The sequence below is a fragment of the Eucyclogobius newberryi genome, unplaced genomic scaffold (assembly GCF_026437365.1).
Source record: "Eucyclogobius newberryi isolate DKJ021-1_F unplaced genomic scaffold, fEucNew1.0.hap1 SCAF_18, whole genome shotgun sequence".
Classification (NCBI taxonomy): domain Eukaryota; kingdom Metazoa; phylum Chordata; class Actinopteri; order Gobiiformes; family Gobiidae; genus Eucyclogobius; species Eucyclogobius newberryi.
Genome location: NW_027315812.1, coordinates 33486668 through 33504432, shown reverse-complemented (window position 1 = coordinate 33504432; position 17765 = coordinate 33486668). Strand labels below are relative to the sequence as shown.

At 46.3% G+C, this 17765-nt stretch overlaps 1 protein-coding gene across 1 annotated transcript; it reads left to right on the top strand.

Annotated features, from left to right (window-relative positions):
• The first annotated feature begins 2569 nt into the window (after positions 1 to 2569).
• Positions 2570 to 11636, top strand: c1ql3a (complement component 1, q subcomponent-like 3a). Its single transcript, XM_072451234.1, has 2 exons — positions 2570 to 3389; positions 11375 to 11636. The coding sequence occupies exons 1-2, from the start codon at positions 2793 to 2795 to the stop codon at positions 11552 to 11554; spliced, it is 777 nt and encodes a 258-aa protein (XP_072307335.1). The 5' UTR covers positions 2570 to 2792; the 3' UTR covers positions 11555 to 11636.
• Positions 11637 to 17765: the final 6129 nt, after the last annotated feature.

Sequence of the window (17765 nt, the reverse complement as noted above, 5' to 3'; positions counted from 1 at the left end):
TTAAGGGCTTTCCGCTTGTACTTTTATATTTCCCATCACACCGCACAAAATTATAGACAGAATAAATTGTCTGTTTGTCAAATTACAGAGATTGACCAATCTGACTTAAAATTTAGGACAGTAATGCAGTAGACATGTTGTTGGCCGAGAGAAAAGAAGTGTGTTCAATGTTGAGAACTGTGCATAAACTTTTTGAGTGTAAAAGTGTCATTTTAACACCTATATGAAAGACATGTTGAAAACTGAAAAGAGTAATGTGTTTGGCATATGAGACAGTGACTAATGCTTTGATAAACAGGAGGGAAATGTGATAAAATGTGAATATATGAGTATATTTCTGTGATGTATTTTATCTGCATAATAGTGATATTTTATCTGCATCATTAGTCGAAGAGAAGAAGGGGTGTGTGACAAACTGCATTTGTGAAGGGGTTGTAAAGATGGGCCAAAGGATGTTTACCCGAGGGGGTGTGACAGCCCAGAGGAGTTTGGGTAATGTTTACCCAAGGCTTGATCTCTACGGAAAAATACCAAGTGCCTTGATGTGAGGCTGACCAATGAAAAATGTGACCCGCCTATTCCAGAATATCTAATAAAACCAACCAGCATGGGAAAAAAACGGTGTGAGACGCAGGAGGGTCAGCCAGGCTCCTTACAATGGCTTGGCTGACACGGCCCAGCGTTTTCTCCCAAGCTTGCCATACATATGTCTGATTTTTCTGTGTCGTTTCATATTCTAGGTTGAATTGTGTTCTCGATGTGTTACGGAATAGCATCGGTGTATGTCTAATTCCATGACAAATATACACCAAATAAACACCAAATGTACACCAAATGTACACCAAATGTACACCAAATGTACACCAAATACACACCAAATACACACCAAATATACACCAAATACACACCAAATACACACCAAATCTACACCAAATGTACACCAAATGTACACCAAATACACATCAAACATACACCAAATACACACCAAATACACACCAAATACACACCAAATATACACCAAATACACACCAAATATACACCAAATACACACCAAATACATACCAAATACACACCAAATACACACCAAATATACACCAAATACACACCAAATACACACCAAATATACACCAAATACACACCAAATAAATATACACTAAATATACACCAAATACATACCAAATACACACCAAATACATACCAAATATACACCAAATATACACCAAATATACACCAAATACACACCAAATATACACCAAATATACACCAAATACACACCAAATATACACCAAATATACACCAAATACACACCAAATACACACCAAATATACACCAAATACACACCAAATACACACCAAATATACACCAAATACACACCAAATACACACCAATACACACCAAATACACACCAAATATACACCAAATACACACCAAATATACACCAAATACACACCAAATATACACCAAATACACACCAAATACACACCAAATACACACCAAACACACACCAAATATACACCAAATACACACCAAATATACACCAAATACACACCAAATAAATATACACCAAATATACACCAAATACATACCAAATACACACCAAATACATACCAAATATACACCAAATACACACCAAATATACACCAAATACACACCAAATACACACCAAATACACACCAAATACACACCAAACACACACCAAACACACACCAAACACACACCAAATACACACCAAATATACACCAAATACACACCAAATACACACCAAATACACACCAAATACACACCAAATACACACCAAACACACACCAAATATACACCAAATACACACCAAATACACACCATATATACACCAAATACACACCATATATACACCAAATGTACACCATCTTCACCACACGGTTGATAAATGAGAGACTTTATGTGACATTTATTTATCTTTTACAGTAAAAATCAAGAAAACCCTTGACTAAAAAGTACACAATTCTGACTCAAATCTAAAGTGAGTGAAACTCACATGTTCAACTTTTACAATCACGTTTCATAATAATCAAAACAAAGAGTTTAACCAAATGTTTCTGTTTAAATTCTTCTCTAGAAAAGAGAGGCGACTGTTCAATCTGTTCAGACAAAACTCCATGATAAATATACTTACCTCCACAGTCCCCTCCTCCCCCTCCCCTGCGCCTCCACCTGCTCCTCCACTCCTCCTCCCCATGCTCCTCCCCCTGCTCCTCCCCTCCTCCTCCCCATGCTCCTCTGCTCCTCCTCCTCCTCCCCGCTCTGTCTCGTGCGCTCTCAGAATGGCTTGTGCGCTCTGAGGGCGCGCGGAGGATGGAACCTGTGGATGTTTTCTCTTGTCCGGGAGAGTCCACACTCTGAGGAGCAGCAGGACTCCAGCAGGACTATTACAGGACTATAACTGGACTATAACAGGATTATAACTGGACTATTACAAGACTATAATTGGACTATAACTGGACTATAACTGGACTATAACAGGATTATAACTGGACTATTACAAGACTATTATTGGACTATAACAGGACTATAACTGGACTATAACAGGACTATAACTGGACTATAACAGGACTAGAGCGGCTCCAGACCCGGACTACAGTGAGACTCGGAGACAGGGAGCACCGGGACCGGGGCTCTGCCAGGACTCTTTCTCTCCCGGACCGCGCTCTTCATCCGGCAAAATTCCGGGCAAGAGCCGGTCTGCGGAGCGCGCGGCGCTCCCGCGGCTGGTGGGTCGGAGGCGGCTGGTGGCGGTTGGCGTGCTGGGGGTCGTGATGGTGCTGGTGCTCGTGGTGCTGATCCCGGTGCTGGTGAACAGTGCGGGGGGCGGGGCGCACTATGAGATGCTGGGCAGCTGCCGCATGGTGTGTGACCCGTACGCCACGCGCTCCCCGAGCAGCACGGCCCCGGCGCACGCGCTCCCGGAGAACGCGCTGGTGCAGTCTTTACCCACCTTCATCCAGGGGCCCAAAGGAGAGTCGGGCCGCCCGGGGAAGATGGGCTCCCGGGGTTTGCCGGGTGAGCCTGGTGCACCGGGACCCCCGGGCCCGCCTGGAGAGCGAGGAGAACCGGGCCGCGCCGGGCCACCGGGACTCCCGGGCCCCCCCGGCCCCAGCTCCACAGGGGCCATCAGCGCCGCCACCTACAGCACCGTGCCGAAGATCGCCTTCTACGCCGGGCTCAAGAAGCAGCACGAGGGCTACGAGCTGCTCAAGTTTGATGACGTAGTGACGAACCTGGGCAACCACTATGACCCGGGCACCGGCAAGTTCACGTGCTCCATCCCCGGGACCTACTACTTCACTTACCACGTGCTGATGCGCGGCGGGGACGGCACGAGCATGTGGGCGGACCTGTGCAAGAACAACCAGGTGAGGCGCGCGGGACGGGCACTTACGCACTGTGTTAGAAATATACAGAATATAGAGCTATAGGGACTCTATATTAAATCATCCCAGGCGCCACAAATACATTCAGATAAAGTCTGTGAAAATAAAAATCCTAAAATGATCAGAGTGTTCTCAGATGTGTTCAAAGCTTCAGCAGCGACTGTGAAGCAGAAGAACATTTACTTTCATTAATGTGAAACATGCTTCACATTAGATCCAAATGCAAGAGATTTGAAGTTTTTCTACCAAGAAAATATTTTAAATGTCAGTTAGTTTGCTTTTTGTCACAGCCTCCAAATGATATTTGACCTTCACATAAAATTATGATTTATGAATTTGTCGAGTAAAATCTAACAATCTGCTATAAACGCTCCAGTAAATACAGTAAAACACAACGTTAAATGTGTATTTATGTATGTAAAGGTTTATTGTCAATGAACAGAATTCACAAACATAGGAACATAAAACAATTAACAATGAATAAGTCAAAAATAGAACAATTTAAATCTACTATGGGATAAAAATAACAATAAGCAAAATAGAAAACTAAAAATTAGGCTTAATATAAAATTATGTCAAAGCGTCTTTGGCTCATTGAAAAGCGCTATATAAATAAAAGGTATTATTATTATATTCACACAAATGTACAGTTGAGTTTACATATGAAGTGCAGGAAGTGAAACAAAGGCTTCAGGAATGAAAGAGGGAATACTCTTTCATCTTTAATCTTTTGTGTTTGGAGATATTTTTGGATAATAATTGTAGTTGATTTCTGAAGAGCTCGTGTTCTGAATGAATAATAAAATAAAATAATATCTGATTTTTGAGATGTATAAACATATGTCACCAAAAATATTATGACGCAGTCGATTTTGGGGACAAAATGTTTTCAACATATTTTGTTGTGTGGAGAAGGAGGAGAGACTGAGGAGGAGGAGAGTCTGAGGAGGAGGAGAGTCTGAGGAGGAGGAGAGTCTGAGGAGGAGGAGAGTCTGAGGAGGAGGAGAGTCTGAGGAGGAGATAAAGAGGCTAAGGAGGAGGAGAGTCTGAGGAGGAGATAAGGAGGCTAAGGAGGAGGAGAGTCTGAGGAGGAGATAAGAAGGCTAAGGAGGAGGAGAGTCTGAGGAGGAGATAAAGAGGCTAAGGAGGAGGAGAGTCTGAGGAGGAGACTGAGAGGCTAAGGAGGAGGAGAGTCTGAGGAGGAGGAGAGTCTGAGGAGGAGACTGAGAGGCTAAGGAGGAGGAGAGTCTGAGGAGGAGGAGAGTCTGAGGAGGAGATAAAGAGGCTAAGGAGGAGGAGAGTCTGAGGAGGAGATAAAGAGGCTAAGGAGGAGGAGAGTCTGAGGAGGAGATAAAGAGGCTAAGGAGGAGGAGAGTCTGAGGAGGAGATAAAGAGGCTAAGGAGGAGGAGAGTCTGAGGAGGAGACTGAGACGCTAAGGAGGAGGAGAGTCTGAGGAGGAGGAGAGATATTGTGCATACATTGTTCATTCATGCACAGCAAAACAGAGGTAAAACCTGACGTGAGGTTTTGGTTTGGAACTTTGTCCGAACGTGAGGCTGTCATTAATGTTCTGTTCAAATATCAAATAAACAAAGTAAATGCATTTTACTTTATTGGATTAGCAAGAGCACCGACGCACAACAACAACAGCACTTGTTTTAACACTGTAGTTTAACGCTGTTACCTACATTTACTCCTCACATACAAAATAGTTATATACGAAGGAGAAGGAGCTTTTCAAAACGTGCATCTGAAAGTTTATTTCTCTTTTGCGTCACCGAGTTTTTGCTGCCGCGGCAGTGAAACAAACCTCGCTCCTCATTACTGATTTGAAAAAGTAACTTGAGGACTTCCGGGTTTGGAGCCGGGCTGGGTGCGTGCGCTCCCCCCGCTGCTGCAGAAACTCGTTCCACCCACATAATCCCAGAAAAGACGAATAAGAGATGAGTGGACAAGGAAATCACAAGCCTGGTAAAGCTACGGGGCCAAGACAAACAAAGCTGCCGACCAACGGCAGCATTAAATAAAAACAGCCCGACTCGCAAGCTAACGAGGCTAACACGGCTAGCGAGTCCGACCACAACCCTTCACCCACGGAGAGACGGGTTTCCACCGGCCCGGAGAAAGAATCGCACGGTGTAATACTGCTGGAGAAAGGAGCTAACGCTGTACCGTTAGCACAGTGTAATACCGCTGGAGAAAGGAGCTAACGCTGTACCGTTAGCACGGTGTAATACTGCTGGAGAAAGGAGCTAACACTGTATCGTTAGCACGGTGTAATACTGCTGAAGAAAGGAGCTACCGCTGTATTGTTAGCACTCATGATGTGTGAAAATGCAAAATGCAGCGTGATGCGGCGTCGCTCAAAACCGAAATGAGAGCAGCGATTAGAACGACCCGAATTGAGCAGTTTGAAAGTGATATAAAGGAGCTGAAAGAGGGGGAAGAATTGTAATAAAAGACACGCGATGTATCCCTTGGACAGTGCTTCAACTGATGTCTTCTTCTACAGTGTGTCAAACTTCCTGCTAGATTGCCCCCTGGTGGCTGGGGCTTTAAGCCCCTGACAACATATGGTCTCCCAAGGCAAACAGGTCCTAGGTGACGGGTCTGACCAAGAGCGGTTCAGAAGCCTCTTATGAATAGAGAGACACCAAGGCTAGTTACGTCGCCCTGATGGGCGTTACCGGGTCCCCAACCTGGAGCCAGGCCTGGGGTGGGTGCTTGACGGCGATTATCTGGTGGCCGGGCCTTTCCCCGCGGGGCCCGGCTGGGCAAAGCCCAAATGAGTGACATGGGGCCGTCCTTCCGTAGACCCACCACCTGCAGAAGGATCCGTAAGGGGCCGGTGCAGAGAGATCTGGGCAGCAGTCGACGGCAGGGGCCTCGACGACCAGATCTCAAGACGCCGAAACTAACTCTGGGGACATGGAATGTCACCTCGCTGGGGGGAAAAGGGCCTGAGCTTGTGCGTGAGGTTGAGCGGTACCGACTAGATATTGTCGGCCTCACCTCCACGCACGGTTTGGGCTCTGGAACCCGTCGCCTTCTGGTGGGGGACAGGTCTCTCACTGTTGTGTTGGCCTACGGGCCGAACAGCAGTGCAGAGTACCCGGCCTTTTTGAAGTCCTTGAGTGACAGTGCACCAAACGAGGACTCCGTTGTTCTACTGGGGGACTTCAACGCCCACGTAGGCAATAACTGTGACGCCTAGAGAGGGGTGATCGGGAAGAACGGCTTCCCCGATCTGAACCCGAGCGGTGTTCAGTTATTGGACTTCTGTGCTAGCCACGGATTGTCCATAACGAACACCATGTTCAAGCACAAGGTCCATCAGTGCACATGGCACCAGGACACCAGAGGTCAATGATCAACTTTGTTGTCGTGTCATCTGACCTCCGGCCACGTGTCTTGGACACTCGGGTGAAGCGAGGGGCGGAGCTGTTAAACCAATCACCACCTGGTGGTGAGTTGGATCCGCTGGCGGAGGAGGAAGCCGGACAGACTTGGCAGACCCAAGCGCATTGTGAGGGTCTGTTGGGAACGTCTTGTCCTCTGTCAGTAAGGTATTCAACTTGCACCTCCGGGAGAGCTTCTCCCAGATCCCGGGGGAGGCTGGGGACATTGAGTCTGAGTGGACCATGTTCTCGCGGCTGCTCGGAGATGCGGTCGCAAGGTCTCTGGTGCCTGTCATGGCGGCAACCCCCGAACCCGGTAGTGGACACCGGAAGTAAGGGATGTTGTCAGGCTAAAGAAGGAGGTCTATTAGGCCACTTTGGCTTGTAGGACTCCTGAGGCCGTTGACAGGTATCGACAGGCCAGGCGGACTGCAGCATGTGCTGTGGCAGAGGCAAAAACCCGGGGCTGGGAGGAGTTTGGGGAGGTCATGAAGGAGGCCTGCTGACCTCGACTGGGGATGTTGTCGGACAGTGGAAGGAATACTTTGAGGACCTCCTTAATCCCTCAGTCACGTCTTCTGAAGAGGAAGTAGAGACTGGGGACTCAGGCTGGCTCATCCATCACCCAAGCTAAATTTATGATGTTGTTGGCAAACTCCTCGGTGGCAGGGCTCCGGGGGTGGATGAGATCCGCCCTGAGTACCTAAAGTCTCTGGATGTTGTAGGACTGTCTTGGCTGACACGTCTCTGTAATATTGCGTGGCGGTTGGGAACAGAGCCTCTGGACTGGCAGACCGGGTGGTGGTCCCTCTGTTCAAGAAGGGGGAACGAAGGGTGTGTTCCAACTACTGAGGGATCACACTCCTCAGCCTCCCATAAGGTCTATTCCAAGGTACTGGAGAGGAGAATCCGACCGATAGTTGAACCTCGGATTCAGGAGGAGCAGAGTGGTTTTCGTCCCGGTCGTGGAACACTGGACCGGCTCTAGACTCTCCATCGGGTGCTCGAGGGTTCATGGGCGTTTGCCCAACCAGTCCACATGTGCTTTGTGGATCTGGAGAAGGCTTTCGACCGTGTCCCTCGGGGTGTCCTTTAGGGGGTGCTCCGGGAGTACAGGGTCCGGGCCCCTTTGCTCAGGGCTGTCTGGTCCCTGTATGACCGGAGCAGGAGCTGTGTTCATTGCCGGCAGTAAGTCAGACCTGCTCCCAGTGCATGTTGGACTCCTCAGGGCTGCGCTTTGTCACCGGTTCTGATCATAGTTCTTATGGACAGAATTTCTAGGCGCAGTCAGGGGTCGGAGGGTGTAGTCAGGGGTCGGAGGGTCCGGTTTGGGGACCACAGGATCTCATCTCTGCTGTTTGCAGACGATGTTGTCCTGACGATCAAACCCGGACCTGCAGCTGCACTGGGACGGTTTGAGCCGAGTGTGAAGCAGCTTTGGATGAGAATCAGCACCTCCAAATTGTCCTCTCCAGGTGGGTGGGGAGCAATGTTCCCTCTATTTTTTTTATGTGTCTGGGCAAACACACTAGCTGCCTGGGCACACCGAGGACCACAGTGAGCAACATCAGATGTGCACGCTGTGGCCACGCCCACACCTGTTCAAAACCTTGCATCATATCAAGTTACATTAAAAGAATCAAATTACAGCAGCAATTTTTATTAGTTTACTTTTATTACAAAAAATTAGGCCCACTTAAAATGAAAAATGCAAAAATCCTGTTGTTCATGAGATGTATAGTAGTTATATGTGTGTGATAAAATGTGAATATATGATTATATTTCTGTGATGTATTTTATCTGCATAATAGTGATATATTATCTGCATCATTAGTCTAAGAGAAAAACGGGTGTGTGACAAACTGCATCTGTGAAGGGGTCGTAAAGATGGGCCAAAGGATGTTTACCCTAGGGGGGGTGACAGCTCAGAGGAGTTTGGGTAATGTTTACCCAAGGCTTGATCTCTAGGAAAAATACCAAGTGCCTTGATGTGAGGCTGACCAATGAGAAATGTGACCCGCCTATTCCAGAATATCTAATAAAACCAACCAGCTTGGGAAAAAACTGGGTGAGACGCAGGACGGTCAGCCAGGCTCCTTACAATGGCTTGGCTGACACAGCCCAGCGTTTTCTCCCAAGCTTGCCATACATATGTCTGATATTTCTGTGTCGTTTCATATTCTCAGTTGAATTGTGTTCTCAATGTGTTACGGAATAGCATCGGTGTATGTCTAATTCCATGACAATGTGAGAGTCCTGCTTTGGCCTGGCTGTGGTCCAGTGGCACAAGCCGTTCCATCCTAAAAAAACAGCATTTCTTTTTTACTTTGGCTTGTTGTTGGTGAGTGGATGTGTCCAGGCGCTGCCCGTTCGTTTCGCCATGATAAGGGGTTGTGTCTTTTAACTCTGCTGCATTATTGTTAGCTCGAACCTGCAAGGTGCGTATGGGCAGGGCACTCATGCACTATCAATGCTATGATTGGCTGTGTAGCGTATGTAAACCGTATTGTATCATTGGCTGGACACCTGTCACTGACAGGTGTCACTGACAGGTGTCCAGCCAATGATACATAAAGGGCTCCACGATATTTACGAAGAAAATAGAACTTGTCCATATCCGGGCCGCACCTGTCAATAAACCGCAGATGCCCACGTTGTAACATGATATTTACCCATAAATAAACGCGGTAGTGATGCGTCTTTTGAACCGGGGCGCGCGGCGCACCCGCGGTTCGCTGCGCTGTGGGACTAATTAGACTAATATCTCAGTGAATATGAGTCTGATTGTAATAAAACACAGCGTTTTGAAACTAAAAATATAGAGAACACGAGTTACACGACGTGTCCCCTGGACAGTGCTTCTACTGTCCACTAGAGTCTTCTACTGTCCACTAGAGTCTTCTACTGTCCACTAGAGTCTTCTACAGTGTGTCAAACACTTGAGCTTCATTCTAGATTGCCCCCGGTGGCCGTTTGGTAATTAGATTAGATCTATTAATTAATAGGTTTATGGTGGAAAAAAAAATCTGCGCGCCATAGATTTTCTTCTGCGTGCACTATGTGTGAGCAGTGCGCAATTGCGCAGGCGCACAGCTTAGAGGGAACAGTGGTGGGGAGTCCTTGCCCCAAGTGGAGGAGTTCAAGTATCTCGGGGTCTTGTTCATGAGTGAGGGAAGGATGGAGCGTGAGATCGACAGGCGGATCGGGGCAGTGGCTGCAGTGATGCAGTCGCTGCATCGACTGTTGTGGTGAAGAAGGAGCTGAGCCGAAAGACAAAGCTCTCGATTTACCGGTCGGTCTACGTTCTGACCTCACCTATGGTCATGAGCTTTGGGTAATGACCCAAAGGACAAGATCGCGGATACAAGCGGTCAAAATGAGTTTCCTCCGCCGGGTGGCTGCGCGCTCCCTTAGAGATAAGGTGAGGAGCTCAGTCACACGGGGGGAGCTCGGAGTAGAGTTGCTGCTCCTCCAGCTGAGGTGGTTCAGGCATGTCCCACCGGGAAGAGACCCCGGGGAAGACCCAGGACACGCTGGAGGGACTATGTCTCTCGGCTGGCCTGGGAACACCTCGGGATCCCCGCGGAGGAGTTGGAGGAAGTGTCTGGGGAGTAGGAAGTCTGGGAGTGTCTGCTTGGACTGCTTCCCCTGCGACCCGGCCCCGGATAAAGCGGAAGAAGATGGATTGATGGATGAATTAAATTTCAGCATTTCAGTCTAGATTTGCGTCACAGCTTTTGTAAACAAACCGTAACGACAGGAAGCGGATGAGAGGATTCAAGGATGATTGATTTCCTTTCATTGCCAATGCAGAAGGATTGACTGCATGTTTGCTTTGTCATGAGAAGTTGTAAATAACAAAAAGAGTAATTTGGAAAGACATTTCTAGCACATGAAGGATTCTCCTGAAAGACAGTGAAAGGAACATTCAAATGGCAGGTATTGTCACCAATCAGCAAATCAAGGAGGTTAATCCAGCTCCAAAATACTCAAGTCCCAGAGATGAGTCGTGTGACGTGATCAATATCAATATCGAACAGGCAGCGCTGTTATGCAGGAATGTGAACTCTGATGGGCCACAAGAAGAAATGATCAAATATATAATTACATGTGTTCAATTCCACTGTTGCCTGGATATGGGAGGAAGAGAAGAGGATTGTATCGACGTTGAGGTATGAAGAGGACTGCATTTTTTATTTAAATCCCCAAAATGTAAATGACACAAAACAAATCTGATTTCTTAATGAATTAATTCTTAGCAGATTGTTAGAGAAGAGTTTGATGTTTCAACATCAGCAGCACCACAACCACAGCCTCCACCTTTATTTCTTTGTTTTATGTGTTTTATTTCACAGGAGATGCATGAATAAGGGTTTCTCTGGATTCCCCAGGATAAATTAATTATAAATAAAATAGGATGATGAAGCACAGGTTATGAAAGTGCACATTTGGGATTAACTAACATTGTTTTCAGTTTCGTTTTAAAGTAACTTCATTATAAGAACTACATTTTCCATGCAAAAGGATCAGAGTGGAGGAGGAGTAAGGAACTGCCTCTGTGTGTGCAGGTGCGGGCCAGTGCCATCGCCCAGGACGCTGACCAGAACTATGACTACGCCAGTAACTCGGCCGTGCTGCACCTGGAGACGGGGGACGAGGTCTACATCAAACTGGACGGAGGCAAAGCACACGGGGGGAACAACAACAAGTACAGCACCTTCTCTGGCTTCATTATCTACGCCGACTGACCGCCATGGTTATCGTCCACGCTTCACTGACCACTACAAGACTGCTCAAGAACTATGTCTGCCTATGCCACCGCCGCACATCCATAGAAACCACTATTTCAGTCTTTTAAAAGTGATTACTTTGAGTGCATCACTGTGTAACTGTCCGGGTGGACGGCCCCGTCACTTGCTTTTCTCTTCGGCGATGTTGCTGCGTTCCCTGGACACAAAATACCTTGTATAATGCATTCATACTGTGAGTGTGCTCGCCACTACGCCACTACGCAGACCAGTCACCTGATTCCAAGCAGATTCATCAAATCTCCATGGAAACAAGCAGGTGGCTAAAGCTGATCCCCACATTCAAGTTTAAAACAGCAGTTTCCTCGAAGGGCGACAGTGAAAAACAAATCAAATAATGTTCACAGTAAATTAGCAAACGTCCCAGAGCGCCCCTGTCCCAAAGCGCCCCTGTCCCAGAGCGCCCCTGTCCCAGAGCGCCCCTGTCCCAGAGCGCCCCTGTCCCAGAGCGCCCCTTGTCCCAGAGTGCCCCTGTCCCAGAACGCCCCTGTCCCAGAGCGCCCCCTGTCCCAGAGCGCCCCTGTCCCAGAACGCCCCTGTCCCAGAGCGCCCCTGTCCCAGAGCGCCCCCTGTCCCAGAGCGCCCCCTGTCCCAGAGCGCCCCTGTCCCAGAGCGCCCCCTGTCCCAGAGCGCCCCCTGTCCTTAGACCTTCCTTCTGCAGGAAAAACTACAAAACCGTTTGGGAGAAAGTAGAAACCTGGAGGAGAACCACAGAGAAGGAGAGATCCTCCTCCCACAGACGAGGGGAAGAAGGAGAAAACATGTGACCAGTCATGAAAAGACGCAGGTGAAGCAGAGGACAGAGCTCATACTTCCCCCCAGAGTTGCTCTTAGGGCAGCGGAGCTGAAACTGTAGCTTTATATTTCTGTTCCTAACTGGCCTGACCATAAGTCATTTGAAGAGGAACGTTTAAACCTGGTCTTAAATGAAGAGACTGTGTCGGACATTTCACATTGCCAAGTATGAAAAAAAGATCCAGGGTTTCTCAGGAGGGTTTTCTTTGGTCGATGTCAGCAAATGTTGCCAGGCTGCTTTTCCGCCCAGAGACAGCAGGGGGCGATGACACTTCAAATGCCCTGAAAATACAAATGTAACCATCAACTTATAAAGACATTCAATAAGCTGAAGATGTTACTTAGTTCTACTTTAAAGTTATTAACCCTTCAGCGCAGATGCTAATTATGATCTAATCTAAGGTTTCACCCTCACACACAGAAGTGACCTTTGATGAGGCTTGGCCAAGTTTGGGTCCAAATTCAATGACAAAGTTGAAACATTGGTGTTATGCTATGGCAACATGTAGGTGTAAAAATGAAATTATCAATATATTTGAACTTTGAACATGTAAATCTATATATTTTATAATAAAGTATTAGTTTGTTTCTGAAAACACAAACTTGGACTGCTAATAAATTTGAGCAGTCGAATAAGTCCAACTGACATAAGTATAATTCAGTCTATCAAAATAAACATTCTGGAACTTTCTCAATAAACTAAAGAACTAAAATGACTGGTGTCCTAAAGCTTGAATTATACTTGTAGGAGGGACACGGGATGCTGGGACATTTGTCTAAGGACACGGGATGCTGGGACATTTGTCTAAGGACACGGGATGCTGGGACATTAGTCTAAGGACACGGGACGCTGGGACATTAGTCTAAGGACACTTGACGCTGGGACATTAGTCTAAGGACACAGGATGCTGGGACATTGGTCTAAGGACACAGGACGCTGGGACATTAGTCTAAGGACACAGGATGATGGGACATGTGTCTAAAGACACAGGTTGAGGGGACATTAGTCTAAGGACACAGGATGATGGGACATGTGTCTAAAGACACAGGGTGATGGGACATTAGTCTAAGGACACAGGGTGATGGGACATTAGTCTAAGGACACAGGATGATGGGATATTAGTCTAAGGACACAGGATGATGGGACATTAGTCTAAGGACACAGGATGATGGGACATTACTCTAAGGACACAGGATGATGGGACATTTGTCTAAGGACACGGGATGCTGGGACATTAGTCTAAGGACACGGGACGCTGGGACATTAGTCTAAGGACACTTGACGCTGGGACATTAGTCTAAGGACACAGGATGCTGGGACATTGGTCTAAGGACACAGGACGCTGGGACATTAGACTAAGGACACAGGATGATGGGACATGTGTCTAAAGACACAGGATGAGGGGACATTAGTCTAAGGACACAGGATGATGGGACATGTGTCTAAAGACACAGGGTGATGGGACATTAGTCTAAGGACACAGGGTGATGGGACATTAGTCTAAGGACACAGGATGATGGGATATTAGTCTAAGGACACAGGATGATGGGACATTAGTCTAAGGACACAGGATGATGGGACATTAGTCTAAGGACACAGGATGATGGGACATTACTCTAAGGACACAGGATGATGGGACATTTGTCTAAGGACACGGGATGCTGGGACATTTGTCTAAGGACATGGGATGCTGGGACATTAGTCTAAGGACACTTGACGATGGGACATTAGTCTAAGGACACAGGGTGATGGGACATTAGTCTAAGGACACAGGATGATGGGATATTAGTCTAAGGACACAGGATGATGGGACATGTGTCTAAAGACACAGGATGATGGGACAAGTCCATATGAACATGGTTTAATCGGCCCTCGAGGAAACTGCTGTTGTGATTTTGGGCGTTACAAAAAGGATTGAATTGAGTTGAAAGTGGCCGTACATAGTCAATCTGAGCTGTATGTTCATGTGGCGGATCCTCCACTAGAAAAGTCACGTACTGTTAAGCAGACTCAGAGTTTTTCACACCTTCTCATGTTTTCCCACATCTTCAGAAGAGTTACTTCATGTTACAGTGACAACATCAGATTGAGAAACAAAAACCACATGGACAGGACTGAGGGCCATGCTGACAGAAAACTGCTTTTTCACAATTCTGCTGAAGACACATTGTGGACCGGGCTGGAGGACAATCAGCACAAATGTATTCATGGATTTAGGAGGAACTCGAGACCCACAGGAGCGTGAACGGGGGCGAGGGGGCCTTTCTGCTTTCAAGGACCCGAGTTCCTGTCCTGGAGAGGTCGGACTGCAGATGGGGCTGTTGCACATGCATTGTTCCTCCATATCAGACAAAAAAAGACTCATCCAAATAAGCCAAATAAATCTCTTATCTTCTATTTATCCTATATTTATCCTTTGTCTGATATAGATGAACAAATTCATAATTCCAGCTGAAATCTGTGTAAAGACAGAGATCAGTCACACTCACTACAGGCACAGGTGAGTCCCAGGACACTGGATGTGTCGGACCTGTCCCAGTCTACAGCGGGTCAAAGACCAGAGGAGTCAGTGTGAACTGTTCAGCCTCTGGTCATTTAGCATTGGCCTCAAAACTTTCTTACCATAATAGTTCATATTACCAATATCCAGTGTGAGAAGGCAGGGACAAAACATGCATATTCCTGTGCAATAATGTTGGAAATGATTGGTCTAATATTTTCTAATGTTACTGAGACCTAATCTGCAAAGCCTGAAATCATCATTGTGTCTTAATATAAGAGATTTTGTTCAATGAAATAAATATCCATGTGCGTCGCTCTGTTAAACCGTTAGAGCAGTGTAAGTATCTGACCTTTCACAATCAGGGACTTTTTACAGCGTGTAAATGTAAAGACTTTAATTCTGTAAGGCCCTAAACACACTACGCAAGCTTGTGAAAGACACACGCCAAAGCGAGGACGGCCGCAGAGACGCACAGACGCTCCAGCAGAACGTCTGTGCGCTGGAGCTTCCACTCGCTGCACTGGCTCTGTCTTTTTGGGAAAGCCAATCAAACTTGTCTGTGCTTGTATTTAGTGTCTGTGCAGCTGAGCACGCAGACACCAGGTTTTCCAAAGTAAAGATGAAAGCTTTGTGAACCTCCTTCATCCATAACTGCCCCGGTGTGTGGTGCTGATGGAAAGTGCACAAATGCAACAACCAACACGTCCTTTCTCTGTGTCTTGACTGGGATATGTATCTGCGGGAGTCGCACGTCAAAAAATAGGTTATATTCTAAGTTTCTAAAATCTGCTCCGTAAGGGTCAGGGTCTCGCATGGACACATTTAATGCTCGCTGAAAAATTACGTCCAAAACGGGCCAATTTTACTTGTTGTTAAGTTGTTGTCAGTAGAAGCTTGACTTTGCGTGAAACATGGCAGCTGGATTTACTTTATTATACATATTATATTTAGTAATGACTTAATGTTGCCCTTGTTAAAGCACAGAAGGAATTGTTGGCCAGCACCTGCTCTTAGAGAAGCCAGAGTTGGTGCGGGTTAACCCAGTTTCACTCTCCAGTGGCTCACAGAGACGGCTTTTGACGAGGAGCGAGAATAACATAAAGACGCTGTGGATCACTGTCTGCACATGGCCATTTGGTTTTATCCCCACGAAGAATAAAGCAGAAGGGATCTGAAAAACAGCTCCAGAGAGCGGGTTGGACAAAGCAGAGGGAGGGAAAATCCCACAGACATAGATAAGAGACAAGAATTTAGTGGCGACAGTGTTTATGAGATCTGCGAGATTCAAATCAAGACTCGGTGCAGTTTGACAAAACATATTCTGCTAAATCGAGCTTTAAACCATGTTATAATTGTTTTACCTTCTCATTTCCACAAATATGGCGCTGAAATGATTCTTGTGTGTTTCTCTGCTTTTTCCATCTTGTTTTGGCCTGAGTCTGTGTTCTCTCTTATCCCATCATCTGGAGCTCCTCCTACAAACCTCTAGTTCTAATGCTAAATGACGCCCCTGAACCCCTCGAAGCCACTTGTTGGCAGCTTCTTGACCTGCTGTAGAAAGAGTGGTCCGACCGGTTTTGGGAAATAGGACATAAATTGGACAAGAGCGTCCTCTTGTCCTCTGTGCTTGTAAGTGTAGTGACATCACATGACCAAAACTGTCCTCCTGTGGACGGGAAGGATGCACTTTGAAGTGAGCGAGTGGAAGAAGAATCAGCCTCTTCTGTAAAGCACAATCGCTCTGTCCTGAATGTGAAGACAGTTCTTATAGGGACTTCTTATAGGCTATATTCATAAAGCAAAACAACACAATAAACAGCCTGTGATGTGGTGTCCACGGTTTACTTTCTGCCATATTTACTGTTACATATGTGCCATTATATTTGTACAGATGTGTGTATATATAAGAATATACATGTACAGTCTGCAGTATATATGTACACTATAGAGGGATTATTATGAATGTATATACAAGCATATGAATGTGAATATGACCAGTGCAATAGAAGTGATTGTACACTTTACCTTTGTCCAAATAAATGCTATACTCTCAGTATAGTCTAGTATTTCTTATTTTATTTTTCATGATTTTACCTTTATTTATCCAGGTAGGTCGATTGAGAACCAATTCTCATTTACAAGGACGACATGGTCAAGAGGAAGCAGCACAAGAACAACAAGAGCAACATGGCACACAACGTAAAACATGTTCCCACATGAAACTATTTACAATAAACACGTGCTAATGATACACACTTGACTGAAGTGTGCTGAAGGTCGGAGGGTTGAAACTGATTTGTATGGTTGCTATGGCGGTGTTTAAAGATGGACTGGGTCTGTACAGAGTTGTGTCACTGACGAACAAATGAATGAGGGAATTTCGAGAGCGCGATCTTATTTATCATCCATCCATTTTCTTCTGCTTCATCCGGGGCCGAGGAGGCAGCAGTCTGAGGAGAGTGACCCAGACTTCCCTCTCCACACACACTTCCTCCTGCTCTTCCGGGTGAATCCCAGTCATTTCGACCGCTTGTATCCACAATCTTGTCCTTTTAGTCATTACCTAAAGCTTATGACCAGAGGCGAGAGGAGGAACGTAGATTGACCGATAAATGGAGAGCTTTGCCTTTCGACTCCTCTTCTTTTTCATACATGTCAAATACAAACATTTCTACCATGAATACCCAATAGTCTTGATAGAAGCTCCTCAAGTTTGAAGATTTGACTCCTGAGTGTGTTCACAATAACGTGTATCGTTGTGTATCATTTGTACAGCTTACTTCCGTCACAAACGCAGTGGTTGTAATTGCCCAGACTTCTAAACAGTATGATAAATATGGTCAAATGAAAGA